This window comes from Anopheles arabiensis, chromosome 2 (assembly GCF_016920715.1).
Source record: "Anopheles arabiensis isolate DONGOLA chromosome 2, AaraD3, whole genome shotgun sequence".
Taxonomy (NCBI): Eukaryota; Metazoa; Arthropoda; class Insecta; order Diptera; family Culicidae; genus Anopheles; species Anopheles arabiensis.
This window is the reverse complement of record NC_053517.1, coordinates 110977090-110999131: the sequence shown is the minus strand read 5'-3', so window position 1 is coordinate 110999131 and position 22042 is coordinate 110977090. Positions and strand designations below refer to the sequence as shown.

Sequence of the window (22042 nt, the reverse complement as noted above, 5' to 3'; positions counted from 1 at the left end):
AGTAGAGAAGAGAGGGAAAAGGCAATTAGACATGGGTTCTGAAGTCATTTACACGTAAAACAACAATATTCGTGGACGTGGAACACAACATCGCGCAAACAATGTTACCTCTAGGTCCGAATCAAGACTCCCGCTGCGCGGTAAAGTCATATCCGTGTCCAAGTACTCGTTCACACTGGGATCGATGTTCGGTTCGGTGGTGGACTTGATCGTCGACGACCGTACGGAGCTGCGGACCGCACTGCGGGGCAACGTTTGACACTTGACACGGTCGGACGCATTCACCGGCTCATCCTGGAAGCAAATCTTCCGTCCGGTGGTGCGCTTTTCACCTTCACCACCACCACCGCCACCGCTCGACGGTTCCTCCGGGATTGTACCGGTGCGACTGTCCGACTTGGACTGTCCGTACTCGAGGGCACCGCCACCACGTGGCAAAGTATTGCTCATACCCCGGGGCAAGTTAACAATCGTGCTAAACTGCTTCTGAATTCCTTTAGGCTTTGGTAAATCCGTTTGCTGTTGCTGCTGCTGTTCGGAACTTCCGAGCGGTGCGCCAGTGCTGGACAGTTTTTCCAGCTTGAGCGTCGCTCGTATGATGTTCGGTTCGTTGTTGGAAGAGGGAGTTGTCGGTGCTGATCGTTGTTGAGGAGCTTGTTGTTGTTGCTGCTGCTGCTGCTGCTGTTGTTGTCGTTCGTCGCGGGACACTTTACGCAGGGCAGAGGGAGCTTGCTGGAGAGATTGATTCGGTGATAGTTGCTGTTGTTGCTGCTGCTGCTGTTGCTGATGATGATGATGGTGATGTCCATCTTTGGGATATGACGCCGACTTGGAGGGTCCACGCGTGCCCGAATGCTGATGCTGCTGCTGCTTATCCACCCCACGGCTTTGATGATCGTTCAGGGACTTTGTTTTGGACGGACGCTGGTTCTCTTTGAAGTAAAGGATGTCGTTTTCTTCGTTGAATAGGATGTGCTTCTGGACGGGCGGGGAAGCGGCGGCATTGGAGGACGTGTTGGAGGACCCACCCGTTCCCCCGGCACCGGTAGATTTGCGTAAGTTCGATTGACTAGCGTTGGTAGAGCTGACGTTCGCTCCCTGTCCGGGCATATCGAGATCGTCTTGGTCGTCCTGGTCGTCGTACTCGAACCGCTCGTTCCGCTGATGAGATCGTTGGTGTGATCGTGAGGAAGATTGATGGTGGTGATCGTAACCTGGAGAATAGTCGTAGTACTGCGACGAGTACTTTTCGTTGTAAGACTTTGGTCGTCCCTTACTGTCGGAGGAGTAGTAATCGCCGTACCGATCGGAGCCCCCTCCCTGCTGTTCGTCACGACCCACATACGTCATGTTGTCCTCCATCGATCGACTGTACTCGCTCGTTTCATCTAGCGATCGCTGCCGAAAGTCTTGGTCGGCACTGTCGGGATAGTCGTAGCGATACTTCATCGCCCTAGACGAGTGTTGGTAATGTTGGGTGCTGGAAGTGACGGGCTGTTGCTGCTGCTGCTGATGGTGGTTCGGTGGTCCTCCCCGTGCCTGGCCAGAACCTGGCCCCGGGCCCGGCTTGCGAATCGTTCCCGTCCCCGACGGTTCTTTGGTGCCTCGCGCTTTTGAACTGCTCGATGGTTCGTACTCTCCGCCACCACCGTACCCCGGCGTTGGCGGTTGATTTTTGGACGATTTATCCTTCTTCTGGCTGCTCTTGGACGATCCATCTTTGCTTTTACCCTTCGGCCACAGGAAGAAGTCAAGCGAGCTTTTGTCTTTTGCCGATTTGGGACTTCGGGGAGGCGTGGAGAACTGTGCCTCGACTCCGCCTTGCATATCTCCACCGCCACCATCATAGCCACCATCCCCACCACCAGTGTCGTGGTACTGTTCCATCATTTGTCCACCACCACCGCTGGATCCTGCTCCTCCACTGCCGGACAGCGTGTTTTTGCTCGTCTTCCACACGTCGCCGAGAGTGCTTAATGTCGAGCGAGCCTTACCCATCACGTCGTTCTGTAGCTGACGAAAGGTGGACTCGTTCTTGCGCTTCATCCCGGGCGATGTGAGACCCTCACCGCCACCATTCCCGCTCGGCCCTGGGCCATCCCAGTCTTCCGACTTTTGTCTTATCATGTTCACTGCTGCTCCAGTCGTTGTTGCCACTGCCACCGCCACCACTGCAACCCCCAGCACTGCGATGCACACCAAGTCCAGCACGGGGCCACCACACCACTGTCACTGTCGGGTCGGATGTAACGGTAACTGATTGACCGTTTGCGCGAAACAGATCACCCAAAGGGATGGGCCCGCAATTTGGAGCTAATTTTGCACAATTTTTTGACGCGCTTCTGGGTGATGCGTTGCGTGCCGTGCTCGGTTGATGAAGAACGGCGTGTATCAGTCGCAAAGCACTCGTCCAGCCATCGGGCAGGGCTTGTTCTCACTCGCGATCTTTCGATGTTTGCCGCATGCATAAATTATCTGTTTTGCTTTTGGCGATTGCACCACGAACGATTGCATGTGTTTTGCTTCAAAAGGGGAAGGATAATGAACAACACTGCACTGTTTAGTAACCTACAAGTGTGTACATGACGCACGGTAAAAGCAGCACCTGCTGTTGGATGCAATACAAATCCCGAATTCGGGACACATCTGTCGCTGGATAACATCGCAAAAGAGGGGGGAAACACGCACACACACACACGTCACTAGCACAAATCTCGAATCGAACGCATTGCTGCGTCTGCTACTTGTACTATTGTGTTCTAATCATCGAGGAAGAATCTTTCGAATCGGACACCGAAGCGCAAACCCACGACGACACGGCCTGTCTGTCGCATGGTCGCGCAATGGCGACTAGTACCACGAACTAGCATTACTTTTGCGATGACAAAATGGCGCACTCGAGCACAACTATCCTCTTTCATGCGTCCAACACGTCGTCTTCAAGCAGCGGATTGTCTTACCAATCGTTGCCCTGCCACCCCTACATCCTCTTGGTGGGGATTTAGCGCCCCCCCCACCCTCCTCCCTTGAATGCAACCGTACCGTCGGGACAAATGACACGGGAAAGGTCTGCCGCGAATCGGATCGCGTTCTCAGAGACGGAGGAAGAAGCTGCAACCGTAGTCATAACAATAACTGCAACGGCGAAGGACGTTGGCAGTGGAAATGGGGGACGGGGGGGAGAAAAAATGAATAATCATCCATCTACCCTGGCTTGGGTGGCTTCTTCGCGAGGGAGAGAGGAGAAAGAAGGGGAGAGGGTGAATAGAGATTGAAAAAAGCATAGGTCTAACCACATTCCTGCACCGCGAAGGTCCGCAAGGATGCATTTTGACGATCAAGTCGGGAGTTGTTTTTTTTTCTTCTCCACCACCACCCCTCCTTTTCTCCTTCTCTCTCTCTCTCTCTCTCCCAACGAGTCGGGCCAGTTGCATTCGTGTGGCCCCGTCCGTGGATCATTCCCGTCGGTTTTGTTGGCGAACTATTGTTGATAGATTGCTATTTTGAAAATTTGTTGAAGCAACCGACACATTCGGTGTGTCCATCGGGTGGTTTTGCTGCTGCTGCAGCTTGAGAAAACTGTTCACGTGGAGACAACCTTCTTCCTCAACTCTTGCCATGGGCCCTTGTGGAACCAAACCTTTCCGTGCACCAAACGAACCGTTCCCCCTCCGTTTTACGTGTGGATTATTTTTAAGGTTAGGATTTCTGCTGAATCAAAGGGGCTTCCCTACTGGTAGGCGCTGCTGTACAACGGGGTGTAGATGGTGTAAATAGCGTGCGAAATGGGTGGCCGAGAGGGTGTAAGAGGTGATGGGGGGCTGGTACACCAACTAACGGCGGCTAAGGAACACACGCCGTTGACGCACCCGTGAGTGACACGATGATGAATCGTCCTCGATCGACGGTAATTGGGTCGATTCTGTCGCGTGCGTGCGTGCATAAACGATCGCGTCTTTGCTAAGTGAAGAGCGAGTCTGAGGAGGAAGAAGAACCCCCGTGTGCGTCACACGAATATATGTTTAAATTGTGTCAGTCCCAAACGGGAGGAGGGTAAAGCTGGAGACACGAAGATATGAAACATTGAAAGAATGTAACCATTTGATCTACGATCTAGCCAGAATCGTGCAGGAAGTTAATGGACTGACAAAGTCTGATGTCCATTTGGAAATGTTGCGCTTCGCTTCCATCTATTTGGCTTTGTCTAGAAAGGAAACGTCCAATAAATCCATTACTGTGTTTCCCCTACCACTGTTCCTACCAACCAACCAACATAATAGTGATTTACAGTTCTCCGGTTGGATGGCGCGTCACTCTGGCAATGGCAAACCTTAACACCTTGCTCTCGCTCTCGTATTTGTGATTCACTGACACACGCAGACACAGACACAGGACACGACTTTACACTGGCCAGACATTCCCAACCAGCTTCCCGTCTCGCATCCTTCACCCCCACCCACCCAAGTCACGTCAAATTCGCCTTTAATTCGCAAATCAAACGCCAATCGGGGCCGAAAATGCCGCCGCAGACGCCGCCGCCGCCGCCGCCCGGCGAGGACGTGGTGTGATCTTCAGCAAAAAGGAGAACCTCTCCTCTGACAGGATGGGGACATTTCTGTGTATATTTTTAGCGAACTGGGTATATTCCTGTCCAACTGGGAGTGTGCAAACGGAGCGGGCAGGAGGGCCGCTGCTTGGGTGTAGTTTCTGTTTGTGTCTGTGTGTTTCTTTTTTCTTTCTTTTCTTCGCCATCGGCCGGCCTCTCCGGCTATTATTACACCGCTTCCTAAATATTAAACAAACAAGCGCACTCGTGGACACACACACACACACACATACATTAACCCTCCCCGCCGCAGACACGCTACCAATCGCTCCGAGCCGGCTCGAACCGTCGACAGGTCGAAGAATCCGCCGACATCGAGTCGGACGTGAATTAATAAGTGTTGATCGAGGAAGGGCAACCGCTCAGATCCGCGCAGACATACCGTCCCCCCAAGTGTCCCCCCCCCCTTAAGCCCAGCAGTCCCAGCAGTGGTGCATGTGGGAAAGGGTGCGGGCAGGCCGATGTTATTCTTAGCCTAGCGGGAACGCCACCGCATCGCTGCGCTGTCGGCCGTCTATTGTAGTAATTATTTTAGGTGCAATCAAAAGTGAACTATTAAATAGAAGATTTATTACCGCCTGACGTGCCGTGTGATTCCGAATGTGTGCACGGGGGGAGTGAGGGGTGTAGGAAAAACGCACGCTGACCGGCGCGGCGGCTGCGGTGGCATGGCGAGCCGGCGAGCGACCTTGGAGTAGGATGCGATGAAGACGCTAGGACGAAGCACACCTAGCCAGCACCCAGCAAAAAAATACAAACGCGGATTCGCGCTTTCGGGGCAACCATTTTTCTGAGTGATTGCGAAGCAGCAGCAGGCCCGGCCCAACACATCATCATAAGCTTCCGATGCCGTGTGCACCTGTCACCGGGCAGAAATTGAACCCCCGCCCTTGGGAGGACGGAGAGTTCTCGTGGCTTTGGCCGTTGATTCTTGTTTTCCGTCTTCACCTCATTTCTAATCGCCACGGAACTGTGTCCCCACAGAAGCCAACCGGAGCGCAGCCTGATGGCCTGACAAAACTGGGGACTAGGAGCTCTCAAATCATAAAACTAACCCAAGTGCGTCAGCAGTTTCCGCCCTTTTGAGCGGGCAAGTTTACGACCCAACCATTTCCTGCACATCTCGTCATTTCCAAGGGCTAGAAGATTAGGAGCAAAATACTACTGATTCGCATTTGGTTTCGTCTTCGCCGCTAAGTTATAGAGGAGATTACATATCCTTCAAGATTATGATTTGATGCGGCGTTCGTTCATCTGACGGAGGGCAAGCGACACACATCGCTGTGTGCCGTGTTTGAGTGTTTAAAAATAATAATAAAATAATTCTTGCTGATGATGATGGGTTTGCGATGGAGGCAGCAGACCTCCGATGATGAACTGGTGGGTAGGTCGGAGCGTCGTCCAACTACCTTTGCGGTTTGAGACAAACAGCACCAGCGTCGTCAGATCGTCAACAAGAGTGTCGCGTCTTGAAAGTGACTCTCTGCACTCGATTACAACATACATAACAATCTCCCACCAACATGATCACGACGATCAAGCAACACCAACGTCATCTATTAGCACGGGTTTGATTTCAACCGGTGTTGTGAACTAATGATTTCTACACATTTTGCGTCCTTCGGTGCTGCATTCTCGGTGATACACCATCGCCTTCAAGATGTGCCTGTAGGGAAGGGTGTACTACTCGTGTACTACTTGCCAGCAAGCGACAGCGTCCCTTACACCTTACCTTACCACCCTGTGCCCGCAGCTTAAACATAATGTACAGGTTTAGTCTAGCGATTGCCAGGAAATATGCCGACTTCCAAATCGGCGAAGGCCCCGCAAGCCGACGCCGAGGTCGCCCGTTTACTCGCAATCCAACACCCCGTGTCTAAGGCTAAGGATAACTGTGACGCCATAGGTGTCAATCAACGCGGGCGAGCACATACACACACACATACACTGAAACTGCAGCACACAAGACACGGCGTTTCGTTTCATTCGGTACCAGAAATGCATTCGTTCGCCTGGCGTATGACGAATGTTGCACCGACCGAACCGTTCCCGCCGGTCAGGTGCGCCCCATATTCCGGCTCGAAGGACCAAACATCGACGCAAAACACGGTTCTGGCTGGTTGGCTGGCGAGCGTTGCAGCTTGTTGTTGTGCTGTACTGTGCAGCGATTTAGAAGCAAACGGTGCAGCAACCCATTATTCAACTGCACACCAGTACCTCACCACCCTCCAGGTGATGTTCCTTAGCCTCACCTCCCCCCCCCTACCCTCATTCTAGTGGAGGCGGAATGAACCTGAAAAATAATGTCACTCGATGACGTTTGTTTTAGCATTGAGAGCATCGAGAGAGCATGCTTCAAAAATCCAATGGACGGAGGCGACCATTGGCACATCCTGGCGTGCGCATACACACACACACACACGCTTTACGGCCCGTGAACGAGTCGTGAATGATGCGTGGCGCGAGTACGCAAATGATTATTATTGTGCAAATCTCGTCCTCCCGGTCAGAAGCTTGTGGGCGATTAATAATGCTCTCGTTTGTTGTTGAGGTAGAGATGGTTTTGTGCAACGGCTTTTGCGGTCACCACTGGCTCCACTGGCCCCGTGTGACTCTCCCAGCCCAACGGCAAGATCACCAGTTCTATGATTAATTCCCCCGTGTGTAGGTCACGTGGTGCTTCGGCAAAATGTAGCAATTTATGACCCTGCCCGCTCGGGGGTGGGGGCGAAAAAAGGTGACAAGCGATGGCTACGGCGAAATATTCAAATTCCCCACCCGAGGGAGATTACTGTACCGACCGACCGTGCGGATCATGTGCCGAAAGTACACGGTATCCGCTAAATCAGTGACTCATTAGTCATCGGGGATCAGGCGCGCAATCGCGGCTCGAATGCCGCTGGAATGTCGATTGGAATGGCGAGTACACGGGTCGTCGCCGTCGTCGCTACAAACGGCTCGAAAATGCAAACGAATCGTTGGAATGGCACGGTTGCTGAGAGGAGCGGTGGCAGGGAATTGAAATCATAAATCGAATTTTATGCTTCCTCAAATCCTCCCGCTTCGCTCTCCATTCATCACAGCACACAAACGGGGATAGGCCTGGTGCTCCCCGCAACGGGTCTCTCTAACTAACAAGCCCGTTCTTTGATTGCATCCCGACATTTATGATGTGCGGAAATGTTTCACTGCAATCGATGCGCTTGCGGCTACCGTTCAGAAGAGCTGTGCATTGCACACCTTCCATCATGTGCCTCCCGTTGCCATTGCAGTGTTTATTGACATCGTAAACTCTCGTTCTGCCCGCTCGCTGATCCAATAGGGTTAACCGTCCGTAGGCCTAGCTAGAGCGACCGAATACAGACTACCAATCGGCTGGCCAAAAGCGGTGTCTAGTGGTCCTCATCCAACCGACGTTTGTGCCGGCATTTTACAAAAGTTAAATAAACCATGCCCGAAAGCTTCTGGAACAAACGCATACGGGACGACTGCCACCGACCATACGACGACTGCCACCGAGTCGGTTGAACAAACATTAACAAAGCAGAGAGTGTATCCAACAAACAACACAGAGAGAAAAAATGCATATAAATTATAAAGTCCTCAAATCCGTTTCCACTCCTGGAGCGGCTGGTTTCCTCCCCCCTTGAATCACGGCGTTCTGTTGGGAAAAATGGCCCAAACTTTTCCGGACCAGCGGCGTACCTCCGGTCCGGTCGAGGGAGGGGGATGGGTTGGAGTGATTTAGGAGATCCGTCACGTCATCCACGTGCGTTCCCTGTGTACACATACAGCCGGGAAGGTAGAACAGGGTAGAGGGATTGTGGCAAAAACGAGAGACATTTTAATAGTTTGGCAATGTCGGGGACATGATTTATGAATAACCGAGCAGAGGCAGATCGAGGCACAGTGCGGGAGCGCGAAAGAGAAGCAACGCAACAGTGAAACAGAGCTGGCACGATTTTTCACTTACAGAACCCAAAACCATCACCACCACCTGGGTCTCCCTTCCGCAAGAATGCGGCACAGATGGAACCGGGTAGGGATGATCGCACAGGCACAAAAAAGGGGTTAGCGCAAACATAAATTCGAGATTGGGAAGTTTAGCATCCGTTTTGCCGGCGGCGAGGACGACTTTCAGGTTGTTCTTTCACTTTATTCTTTCACTTTTCTGTCCCGGTGTATGCGTGTGTGTGTGTGCGCGTTTTGTTTTTCCGGCCGGTTATCGTTGCCATTTGCACTCGCTGTCACGTTTCGCACGGCATATCAATCATTCAATGGAACAAGCGCGCGCTGGTGCGGGACGACCCGAAACGCCGAGAAGGGATGCGAAAGAGTGTACAAACAAGATCCGTTCGGGGGGTCTGCCTTTCGGTAAGAGAGTAATTGCCAATTAAGCAGTCGTAAAACTTATCCAATTTTACGACAGCAGCAAGTAAGTAGTAGCAGCGAGGCTTACTGCTGCTGTAAGCGAGCTTACACACTCAGCTCTCTGGCTGGATGTGCGCAGAGCGCTTGCAAAAATAAATAAGAAAATGGTAGCATTAACCGAACTGAATGGGGCTGTCCGAGCGCAACAAAATTAAATGATAGAAATGATTCGCAATTTCCACGGGGTATTTTGCTGGCGTGAAACAAAAATGGCCAGCAAAAACGAAACAAAAAACAAAGATAGTAAAAGAAAAGCCGCGCCGGGTAGATGGATGCCATTGACGCTAAAAGAGTCGTTAAAGTTTCGGACATAGTTGGTTGATGGCTTAACAATTGGGCCTGGGTAAAATTGCATGTCGCTGCCCGTTGAGTGGGCCATTACGAAAGCGCACAGCAACAATTGAACTTAATATCGGAGCTGTTATCACACCCATCCACACATCGTACCACGTGCTGTGTGATAATTTCGCATTGTGTGTTTTATTAGGTGCGTGTAAAAGTTTCTCGAGATTTAGGAAAACGGTTGACTGAAACTTTTCCTTTCAAAATATACTCTTCAACATTTTTGCTGTATAAAATACATAGAAATGAGATTACCAAAAGTATCTCCGCTTTCTTTCACACCTAATACATCAAAATCGAAAATGCTAATTCACACCGAAGGGCAAGTGGGATACCGAAGCGCAAAAGCGTTCAATCGAAAATAAACCATTCGTCAAATGGTTGATTAATGGTGACCTTTGCCACCGCCCTCCTTCGCGCCCTTTATCCCTTTGCGGGGGGAAAAGGCAACCAACACCAGCATCCGCAACAACAACAACAAAAGCAGCCCCCTCTACTACCCCCACCGTTGCCCAAATTGCCAATTTTCCGCCGACACAACGAGTTGTACTGTGACGGTGGTACGCGAGCAAGGGGATTACAGTGAATGGAAGGAAAATCGGGAAAAAAGTTTGTACTGGACAGCACCAGGGATGGATCATCGTTTTTCCGGGTCTGCAAAAAAGAGGAATCGAACAAGAAGGGAAAACCCCTCTCCTTGCCGCCCAATCAATGGTGGCACACGCGAGAATCGCGATACCGGAATTCCCATTTCCAGCGTACCTTTCCCATTGCTCCTCTTCTCTTTTTCGTTGATTCTACAGATCGAACAAAAAAGCAAATGGTCGAAAAAGTGCGAACGAAGGTGATTTTATCGATGCTGCTGCTACTACGCTGTTGTTCCGCTGTACAATAATCCCTGTCTCCCTGTTCTTTCGGGTCTCCCGTTCGTAGATCCGGTCTTACAAAAGAATGGAAAAACGGACCGATTAGCATCAAACTGTGATCAGAACAGCCTTCGAGCCTCTGAGCTGTGGCGCTGTTGTGCGAGCTCTGAAGTGTTATGCCAATTAATCACCGGGCCGTTTCTTTTTTTGCCTTCTCTTGCACCCACTGTTCGGTTTGTATCCCTCGAACGAAAGAGGAAAAGCGTACCCAAAACACAGTTCTGTACGAGAAAGTGAAACAAAGCACACTCGGCTGGAAAGGGACGTAGCAGCAGCAGCAGCAGCCTGAACAATCCAATAAAACTTTATCGCAACATACCTCCACCGATCAAGACGCCGACGGCCCCAAAAAACGAATTAACACACGTTTGGCGATCGGCGATGAAACGAGCGAAAAGCGAACTTTTCGATTTTGTTGTTATTACATCTCGTACCAAAAGGGGCAGTGTGGGGCGGATTGGGAGGTACTGGGTTTCGATGGGTGCTACGCTCAAAAACCTGTCATTTATAGACGCGAGAAGGGTGTGGATGGCGTCACGGGACCGTTCTTGTTTTGTTGTTTTGTTTCACACTCATTTTGTTTCGTACTTTGACGCATTTTCCCCAATGGAGGAGGAGTAGCAGTAGGAGTCTGGGGCTCAGTTTTTCGCTCCTCACACTTCTCTACTTTCCGTACCTGTTTTCGCAGCACAGCACACAAGCACACCGGGGGCAGCTGGTCAACCGAAAATAGCTAATAAATAAAGCTACCCCAAAACAACCCCAGCGGTGAAGATTCGAAACACAATAACACACCCGCATCGTATGGAAACGGAAAGACACCACACCGAGCATAAGGAGCGTGGAAAATCTCGTCTTACGCGAGGAAGGAAACGAAAAGCAGAGGGAAAAGTTTTTCCTTGTGTTGCAAAATAATGGATAAAACCAAAAGAGAAAAGTTTCTCCCAAATAGAGCCATTTGCGGGGTACGGTAATTGCCCATCTTTTTTCCCTTTGGGCTTCGTTTTACACACTGTGCCTCCACACTGTGCATTATTGAATCGAAGTGAAAATAGTTAACTAAAAAAGGAAACCCCAACCTCAGAGGAGGAAATTGGTCCGCTTTAAAACTGTTTACATTTATTTGATTCGCGAGAAGAGAAAAAAAACACATCAGACCAATGAAATGATTCTTATCGGCTCATCTTTTGCTGTTTAGATCGATTTCAAACGGTTCGAAACGGAAAAATTCAACCTGGGCCCGATGGAGCAGCCTGGTCGTTCACCGTATGGAAGTGGCTGCGGCATTATCTACAACCTCGCGGACGGGTTTATGATGCACTGGTAAACCATCTAGGCGTCCATCCATCCATCTACGGCTCTGGCCATGTCCACGTAACCCCCTCCTCACGGCGTTCGTCGCCCCTCTCATGATCCCCGACCGTAATCGGGGTAATAAAATCGGGGCGACATCTGAACGCAGCCGTTGCTGAATTATTTATGATCGTATCAAAAACCATCTCGTCGGCAGGCAAACGGTGGCATTAGGCCGATTTTTTTACACGGACCGGATGGATCGGGCCCGGAAGATCCCGGAGCGGGCGGTTAGGGTAACGAATGGCGATCCTCCATTAACGCTGATGGGCCAATGAGCGAACACAGCGAACGCACAATGGGCGCAATGGGGAAAGAGTATGGGTTTTATAATGTGCTTTTTTCCACACCGGCCACCCGAGATCGGGGTGTCCAATTCGGCTTAATGTGTGTCCGGTCCCGGGCATAGAAAGACACACGATGACGGCTTGCACTAAGCGAGGGAAAGGTGTGCGCGCGCGTGTGTGGGAAATCTATCTATATTTCTTCAAGGATCTAAGGCACAGCCGCTCGGGCGTGCCACATTGCTTTACGACGACGCGATCCGGGCAAACAATAATGGCACACAATTTATTGCTACTTAAAAGAAAGCGACAACAAGTTGGGTGGAGGAGGGGGACGAAAGGAGAGAGTGTTAGCAGCAGGCAAAGGGAAACGGCAAACGTCTGTGCCACACACAATGGTCAAGATCAAACAATCGATCTTGCTTATGGCGAAAAAAATGGTGGATCGGAACGCTGCTGTTTGGTTTAGTTTCTTCTGCAGCGACTGAACGATTCATGAAATTGGGAGGTTGTTTGTTCCTTCTCCCCCCCCCCCCCCCCCATACATACGATTGGGAACTAGTAAATCTTGCTTTACTGTGCTGAGAAAAGCGCGCCGGAACCAGAAGCATCGATGCGGATAGTCGATAATCATTTGTTTGTTTATTTGCCTACTACGTTTGCTTGGTCGCTGTTGTGCGAAGTTCACTGAACAGAAAAATCCAGTCCATCTACCCCATATCACACCGGTAAGAAGTGAAGCACACATGAAACGGGCAGCATGCACACACATACACACACACGGCGTCAACAAACGGCAAGGGTGTTCTTGTTTTTCTCTGCACTGGTTCTGCTTGCGTCGACTTTCCCAAACGACTCCAAACGCCCGTAGCGTCAAACAATCGCCGATGACGCGTGGAAATGCGAGCGAATGGAGCAATGGGGGGGGGGAAGCGGAGCAAACGATCATCAGAGGAAGGAAGGGGTGGGAGGAAGGGGGGATTGTGGTTTGAGAAAAAAAAGAAGAATGTCGCTTTTCTCAAACTGCAAATGTGTGTGCGTGTGGAAAATGCGATACCAAACGGAAGAGCTAGCTCGATCGTGATCGTGAGTGTCACCCCAAGGAAGACGATGAGTGCGGCGCTATGGCGGGCGGGGGGGGTTTTGTGCGAAAATAAATCATTCCTCCCGAGAGTGGTCAATGCGGACGCTGGGTGGGAGAAGGGGTGAAGATACGGGATGAGAAACAGCAGTCCCGGGTGGGAGTTTTTACCTCCCAACGGCAAAAAAAGCGACGACAAACACCACTGTCCCGCCACGCTGACATTGGAGCAGGTTGTGAAGGTGGCAGTCAAACAACACTCGTACACACACATAGAGGGACCGAAATGAAGAAAAATGTCCAATCAACAAAACGTTCCGCTAGACCACGGTGAGAAGCGGAACAGTTGTAGAAAAAGAACGAGAGAGAGAGAGAGAGCGAGCAAGTGTGTTTGTGTGTGTCCTGAGTACGCGGAGGGTCCTCGAACCGGTGTATTTGGTTTCTTCAGCTCAAGTGAACCATGTTTCGTTCTTTTCCTCTCTTTCTCTCACCTCCTTTCCAATTCTGACGGGTGGGAAAGTAGGATGGCGATGGGTGCTGGGGCGCCCGCCTTTCTAAATCCGGACACGTCGGACACGGCCGGTTCGGCGGCACTCCAAAGGCACTTGAACAATAATTTTCACCCTCTCAAAACGGACGAACGACCGCGAACAGCAAATCATCTCGTTGCCAGCCACCTCACCCGTAGTCTTGTCCAAATGCCGAAGTGTGTGGCCAATTCTAACACACAAACACACGGACGACGCACTTCCACCCACATCAGCACACACACACATGGGAACACGGTGTTGAACGGGCACACCTGCACCTAATAAAAGGTGCCAACGGACAGCAGGGAAGCACCCAACACGACATTGCCAGACTTTGCCTCCGTACTGCTGCAAGTGTCGACGCCTGAAAGGATGCAATTTTTTGCAGTCAGTGGAAACGCCTGCTAACTACTACAATATGAAGGAACGCTTTAGCACACTACGTGCCCATATAAAAGAGTCATTTTTTTGTCATCAGTGAGTGGCGCACCACCACATCTTTTAGCACCACTTCCAGCAATATGGCTCAAGTCATAAATTACTGCCGCAAATCGCTTTATCGCTGCACTTGAGAGCAGCACGGTTAAATGGACCCAAAATAAAAGGACACACTTTAGGACAGGACGCGCGGCTCACAACCACAACAACATCAACAACTACACAACACAAAGAGAAAGGAAAATCTAATGATGTCTTGCTAAAAACTGCTGTTTCTTACCACTCTCGCGCACGCAAGGGAAAGCTAAACAGATGGAGCTGAACGGCGGACGACAACAAAGAGCAAGCAAAAAGAGTACGACATAAAGAAATGTGTCCTTTTATTGCTTTAAGACCCGCACGACTCCATCAGTATTTGCCTGCTTCTGGCGGTGGATTGGTGCATTGTTATTGCTACAAGAGGGCGGACCTCGACTTCACAACAAGAATCGGATCCTGGTGGCAAGGACTTCATTGGTGTTGCTCCTTCCTCTTGTATTTGCTGCTTCAACCTCTCGCCTCCTCCCTCTTCATCCCAGCTTTGTGTGGTGGGTGCACTTGATCGCACATCCTTCAGATTCGTTTTATTCGATTCTGTGATTTTTACGCCCACACTTGAGACTCAGCTCTATTCCGCGTACCCCGTTGAAAACTTGACTTGCTGCTTCTCGAGCGCGGTCGGACGGGCACGGGCAGCAGTCTGAAAGCAGATGGCAGAAGCTGTGGCAGAGGTCGGAACCATGTGCTACACTACACTACACACCATCCCATTGACGTTGGGCACACGTTGTTCGCGTACGGACACACACACAGTGGTGGTGTGAAAATGCACGAGCTCTCTACCCCCTCTAAAGCAATCCACTTGATGACTTTGAAATTTATTCATTTATTTTCCCTCATCGTACGCTTTTTTTCGCGGATTTTATCGTTTCTATCGTTTGTTGTCTTTTTCTTTGCGCTCTTGAATGCTGCTTGTGTGTTTGTGTGTGTTTATTTGTGTGTGTGTGCCAGAGATGTTGCCATCTCCTACTCCACCGTCCCATTCAACCGCATTGCAAGGGATCAAAAAGAAGGGACATAATCTGTTTTCCCATCGTACGTGATGGTGAAGCTTCCCTCCTTTCGGTGCCTTCCGAGTTTTCCCTCTCCGCTGTGCGCTTTAATTTTCACGCAAGCCACCATTTTTGCGCCCCAAGGCGGAGGGTTCTGCCTCTGTGTGACACTTTTGCGTAGTGCTGCTCGCTTCTTTTGCGCTTTTATCAAGCGCCGAGCTCTTTAAGGAAGCCGATCCTAAGCCGACCCGCCGATTCCGATTCTAGGCACCAGGTTTGCTCTATCGCCAACTCTTCGTCCCTTCTTCTGCTTCTTCGGCAGCAACAACCAGAGGAGAGAACTAAAAAATAAACTTCGCACACACATCGGTTCGGCCGTCTCTTTCTCATCACTGAACCGCACACACACACACACACCGCAACCCGCACACCATATTGCCGTTTTGTGTTTTCCTCTGTCACCGAAATCGGGCGTGTTACGACGGTTCCGCGGCTGGTTGGTATTTTTTCGGCGACTATTTTTAAAAAGCATGGCGGGGGTTTTGATTTTTATCACTAAAGAATTCCACACAAAAAAATGGCCACCGGCCGCACCGTGAAGAGGAGAGCACTGAAATCATCACCCACAGACACTACAAAACAAAACACACAGCAAAAAAAATGCCAACGTGCCAAACTGCGGGCAGACAGGATCAATTCGTGGCCAGAAGTGCGAATGGCCTCACCGACCTTGTAAGACCAACTCTCCACTTCACCATCACCTCTTTCTCTCTCGCTCTCTCTCTCTCTCTCTCATGACAAACCATTCACACACACATAACGAACGTAGCTCGATCTTCCTCAAGTCACATTCTTACACATCCTTCTGATCCTGGCGTGCCATTCATCCTGCCCATACCGAGCATCAAACACTTTGCAACCTTTGGAACCAGCGGAAAACGCAACTACCGCCGTACTTTAACGGCACTGATTACAAAACATCCGCAGCGCGGTTTTACACATGGCCCAGCGCACTCACAAACACGGGCGGGCTACAGCTACACTGCTGCGACTACGAGAAGCAACAAAAAAATCACACGAATGCACACACGATGATGTTCCTCTCCACGGGCCCTCGCTCTGGCCGAGAAGGTATTTTTCTTCAGCAGGAAACTGATGACGATTTTTCCGGCCATTACACACGGCGTTACATAACGGATTATGATAATCCGAGCGGGTGCAGGAACCGGATGCACAACTAACGAGGAGATCAAAAAGGCGGCTGCCGCAGAACACGAGGATAATGATGGAAGAATACACATTTGAGAAGTGTTTGCTAAAACAGTTCCATATTTTAACTACTAATTGTTGTTATGGAACGTTGTAAAACACGAAACAATCTTGGTGTTGCCTGTTTTGTTCACCAATAAAGATTCTTCACTGACATCGTTTTAACACATCGTTCATTCACGGCACCCTCTACTAAAACGGCGACGACTACCACTAATCGATCAATCAATTGAAACGTCATTTCCAATGCGTCACACTCGCAGTCGGCGTCAAATGCGCTCTGTCAATCGGCTGACAGCTCGATAACACACACAGTCACACAGTTTCCACACAGGGATGTTGTGAACAAAATAAACAAAGGTGTGTTCTCCGTTGGGTGGGTCCCCCGAAACAAATCGGCTCAAGTTCTTCGATCGATTTTTGATCGATTTTTCCTTGCAGCCCGCGCAAAAAAACCAACCGATTTTGGGTGCTTTGATTTCAGGAACCACGGTAGTTCCTTAGTTCCCCGTACGAACGGCCGACCGACCAGGTTTCGACCAGCGAGCGCAAACCGACGCTGCCCGACGCTTCAATGCAGAGAACCGCGTCCGGCGGGATACACCATACGCACTGAACTGCCGCCGATCGTGGCTGATCGAGGTTCTCGCCCAGCAAGCGCACGATCTCTCGATGACGACAACGGTCCTAAGGGGCAGCGGGGGGAGTATGGGGCACCATAAACGACGACGTTGTATCGGGGCCCCACTGGTCGAGGTTTTTTAGCCATTTTTTTCTTTTTCTTCTTTTTCAGCTCTGCCTTCCCGCATTCCCGCCGCCATGGTGGATGTGGGGGTCCCGCAGGCAAGGTAAGAAAACTCTCAAGTCCACCCGTAGTAAAGGTGGAAGCAACACACAAAAAAGGGTAAGGTGGAAAAGCATAGTAACGCTTCAAACACACACTCAGAGCTTCAATCACCGCCGCCGCCGTCGTCGTCGTCGTTTGCCGCGGCCGGCGGTTGGTTTGGTTATAATTTTAAAATATCTCGCTCCATCTCGCTCGCCCCGCACGGACACACACTCTCTGGTGTCGGATCCGCGGCTGGGCATCCGTCTACCAGGTTTGGTGGAACGTGCTGCACCGTCGGAGCGAGGACGCTCCTAGCAGAAGTGCGGTGAGGGAACAACACCGTAACGGTGGTCAGTTTTCCTTCCAACCGGGTGCGGGTGCGGGCGGCGGAGGCGGTGGTTGGTGCAACGATGGCGGCTTCTTTCGTTTCGGTCGAACGTCGATCGAAGTGTTGATGGGTAGAGCACGGCTTTTCTCGCTCTGTTCTGTAGGGTGGATGGATGTCGCACCCACACACACACACACCCGACTACCATTTCCATTTTGCGAATAGGAAAATATCATCCCCTCCTATTCTAGCCGAACCGAACAGTTGGACCCAATCCCCCAGCGTCCACCGGGACGATCTCACACGCTTTTACGACCATATGACGGTCATCTGTGACGTAGACAGCGTGCGACATCCTTCGAAGCCGCTGATCATGCGTGCCGGAGTTTGCTACACGAGGATCGTGCGAGCGAGATGGCGCCAGTAAACACAGTGCCCAGATGGAAAAGCCCGTGACGACGAGATTGGAGACCGCTCTGGTGTCGTCTTCTGCGGGCCGCGTCGTGTATGGAGAGTTTTGCTCAACTTCTCCAACCAGTTGCGTCATCGGGGATATTCAGACATCTTCTGAGAGAGAGAGTCTGACTGACCAGAGCAAGATGTTCACCGTCGTCTGTCTCTCACGCACTCTCACGAGCTCTCTGCGGGGTTGGTAAACTCTTCTCTCGAGCTCAAACTCAGTTGGAGGGTGACTTCTAAGTAAATGTTTACATTTGCGCATGGACTTAGTAATTGGGATCATCTGCTAGCGTTGTGATGGAGGGCACAGACGTTGTTTGTGGTTAGCCGATCCAGTCGCAGTTCCTTGCCCTGCAAGCCTGCTGGTAGGTGAAACTGATTGACATTGTTTGACAGGCGGAGACATCATCGTAACCAACCCGAAGCGTCCAAAGACCACTCAGCACGCGCTCGGGTAGATTTAGTGACTTGAAATTTGAATAACTACTATTTCTCAGCAGGTTGTCACGTTACGGTAGCTCTTTTGGGTAAAAAAACTTCAACAATCCGCAAATAGCTTTCTTTTCTTTGATTGCAAATTATCCATAATTTAAAACAGCATCTTCACGGATCTGCTGTGATAATTCTTTTTTTGTGTCAACATTATGCTCATCATCATGACGGTATCAATCATTGAGCGAAACATGACGTTGATGATGTGCACCGCGAGAGTTCGCTTGGAAGCTGTGCCACGTAATATACCAGCACATTGGACGAGGCTTTATGTGTGTCTGTGTGTGCCATTAGATGGAGCACTGGTAAAAATAAATCCAATCTCTTGCCATCTTTATACCCCCCGTGGGTCCCCGAGGGACGGAATCAACGACACAAGGCAACGACACGGGGAAACATTGATGATTCTCCCTTCCCAAAATTAAGCCAAAAGATATATCTTTCTCTTGCTAATGCTCTCGATACACGACCATTCGGCTCTTGTTCTTCCTCTTTGGTGTGGTCAGTTCTTTTGCAGAGACAGACACTGTCCCTTCCCTTCTCTTCGCCTCAAATTGGCTGTCATGGGATCAGATCAGATCGCGGACATTCGTTCGTTTATTTAGTAAACGCGTTGCCGGTGCGATGGTCAGTGCGATGACGGGAGTGTCCCCTCCGAACGCGCGCGCACATTCACAACGTGGGACACAGTGCGAGTTCTTCGTACTCTCTCGGCCGCAAACGTAACGCGTGGGACCTATCATAGCTCATCTCGGCGAATGGGTATCCACTTAAATTTATTAGCTCACATTAAGTTTCCAACATCAATAGCAAAATAAAGACCCTCTGCTTGCTCTTCTCAGCTGCGTCTGCCGTGCCATCATTAGGAGGTGCTTGAGATGGTGGTCACCTTGATTTGATGCGAATTCTCAAGACATGCGGAGTCTAAAGAGAAGATGTTTTATCCGGCAGAATGTTCTACTTTGTACATAGATGGTTTGTGCACTACAAAAAAAAAACATTTACCTATTGACACAAATCCAATGCTTCTAATAATATGACTGCAAATTGATACTTAATGGAGTTTACAGCCTATTCCGATCACTTCACATCCGTGAGTCAGCTGTGTGATAATTAAACTTGATTGAGTGGCCAATTTTAGCAACTATGCCAACTACTGGCAAATGAGGTGCTAATCAGAATATCCAATAGGAAGGCTTTGTTATCACTGCATATATTAGGCAAGCCGAAAAAACAGACACAGCAGCCGCTTGCTCTTTATCCCCTGTGGTTGCTCTGATGTTAGGCGGGTTGCATGCAAACAGGCGCAAAAGTGGTTAACTTTTGTCGTGTTCGAGTCGAGTGGGGTCGTGTGTTTTGTCTTTCGCTTGTCTGGTGATTTTAAACCTCGTTCATCACGATCATCATCGTGCTCTCATCGTCATCACGCCACCATATCGTCCCCATCATCATGAAGCTCGTAATGCTCGCAAGCAGTCACAGACCGGCATTGTTTGGATGTTGTTTGTTTTTTTTTGTTTTCGTTTCTCCCAAAAACTGAACATTGTCATTCGATCGTTGACAGTTTTTTTTCTCTCTCTTTTTATAAATTTGTTTGCCATGCCCCTCTCCCCCACATCCGTCGCACCGCGACCCGGAAATAACGTTTCCATTCAAACACAACAAGCAACGCTACTAAATGGCAGTGGAACCGAGTGGGATGGGTGAAGGTGTTAGCGCTTCATCAACATTCTGCCTTTGCGGCAGGGGTGTAATCTATGCGGACACATTGATACATAGATACACCCGTGCGTGTGTGTGCGTGTGTCGTTAAATTTGTTTGCCTAGCGACGCACGCGTATAATTTGCCATCTAACCGTGACCGTTGCGGTGTCTGTTACTTTTAAAATCTTTTCAAAACACACACACACTGCAGAATGATGGCAGAACAGATCCACCGAAGCAAAGGTCCCAAAAGCGATGTTAACGAGATGTGGATGAAATTATAGCCGGCAGATTCCGTGCATCTTTTCTCCCTCTTGTTTTTTTTGCAACCCCACCGATCACAGCAGGTAGTTGAATTGGCGACCGATTGTTTCTGATTAAAACGCGATCAACGGAAATGGTAGCAGCACAACAAACCACCAATCTCACTCCCAATGTCGTTTGTGCCACGAGCAGCTCAAAGCAAACAGAAACAACGGAACGGATAGCAGAGGAAAGAAACACTCCACGGAAGTCAGTGTGCCGCCGCACCGTTACCGAAAACTGGTTCCACTGAGTCATGGTATAATTTTGAACATTTCACCGACAATTTTGTCACTCTGGCGCATCTCGTGCCACCCAGCCCCGCTGTGCAGTCCGTGGCGATGAGGTTTGCCGTGCGCGTCTCGTATCATTTGCTCTCGATTAATCTCTTTCTCACTTGGGGTGTGTTTTTTGCTCGTTCCACTACGAGCTCAAGGCAGTTACTTTCGCCCGATCATCGTGTTGAATGTCTTCCGACAAGTTTCATCCTGCCATTTGATGCAAGACCAAAAAAAAACATCGTAAAAAGTATGAGAATTGACATCTCCTATCATCCAGCGACGGAAAAGCTCACTCTTGGGATGGGGCGGAGGAATCGATTGGTTTGGGAAGGGGGTACACATCCTAAGACAGTGCCGGTCGTGTGTTGATTCCAATCCACCTGTCACCAGCCCTTGCCGCACGTTTCTACACAGATTGTAAGATTCCCGTGCACAACGAACGACGACTTTCGACGACTAATTTCCAAACACCAACATCGCAGTGCAATGAAGCTGATGATGTCTGTGCGATTAGCTCTGTCAGTTGGAAGCGTTGCTGCTATCTCCCGCAATCACCACCACCTCCACCACCACCACCACCACCAGTTCACCCCTAAAGAATCTAATTCTAGACTGCTTGATTTGTTCAGCCCCACCGGTTTGTATGCTAATCTGCCACGCTCTCTGTGTTCCATAGTCGATTCTATTCGGTTGCCTCACACAACATCACACACAGAGAGCGGGCGCACACCGGGAAAGGAATGCAGACGCGCTCGCCAGAACGTGCGTGACATGGCGCGTGATTATCATTTAAATGGCGCTGACAATTTCTGCTCCAGCGACACAAATCGACTCCGACACTGGTATACACACACACACACACACACATCCCCGACCTGTCCTTTTGCGGGTGAATGTTGTTGTGAGCGACACAGAACAGCAGAATCAGAGGCAGGGAGAGCGAAGAAGATTCCATAACCGGAAGATGTTTGATTGAGTGTTGGAGACGCCACACTCTTCATTTTCGGCTACGTCGATTTCCGTCCCGTCGAATCGGTGGGTCGTGCAGGGAAAAATTAATTAACTTGCCCCTTGCCAGCAACAACCTACTGCCATGTGTTCGTTGTCGTTGTCTCGTGCCTGTGTCCTGTCCCCTTTCCACTGCAGAATACAAATCACCGGTCGGGAGCTTTAATTTTAAACATGAAAAGACCTGTACAATCTGTCGCTAGCAACACTGTTGAGCCAAACTCAAAGCTTGCGTGCCGAGAGCTACACACATTCAACTTTATCGGAGCTAATTTTCCTTCCTTCGC

The 22042-nt window shown here is 50.1% G+C and overlaps 1 protein-coding gene across 2 annotated transcripts in view; it reads right to left on the bottom strand.

Moving 5' to 3' along the window:
* Positions 1-16952, bottom strand: part of LOC120906657 (AF4/FMR2 family member lilli) — a 31114-nt gene extending 14162 nt beyond the window's left edge. The window contains exons 1-2 of one of the 2 annotated variants that reach the window (XM_040318497.1): positions 16812-16952; positions 109-2522 (exon numbers count right to left, since the gene is read on the bottom strand). In XM_040318497.1, the coding sequence (XP_040174431.1) occupies positions 109-2127 (2019 nt within the window). In that variant the 5' untranslated portion in view covers positions 2128-2522; positions 16812-16952. Of the gene's footprint in view, positions 1-108; positions 2909-16811 lie in introns of those variants that run through there. The other variant, XM_040318504.1, reaches the window with a different exon arrangement.
* Positions 16953-22042: the final 5090 nt, after the last annotated feature.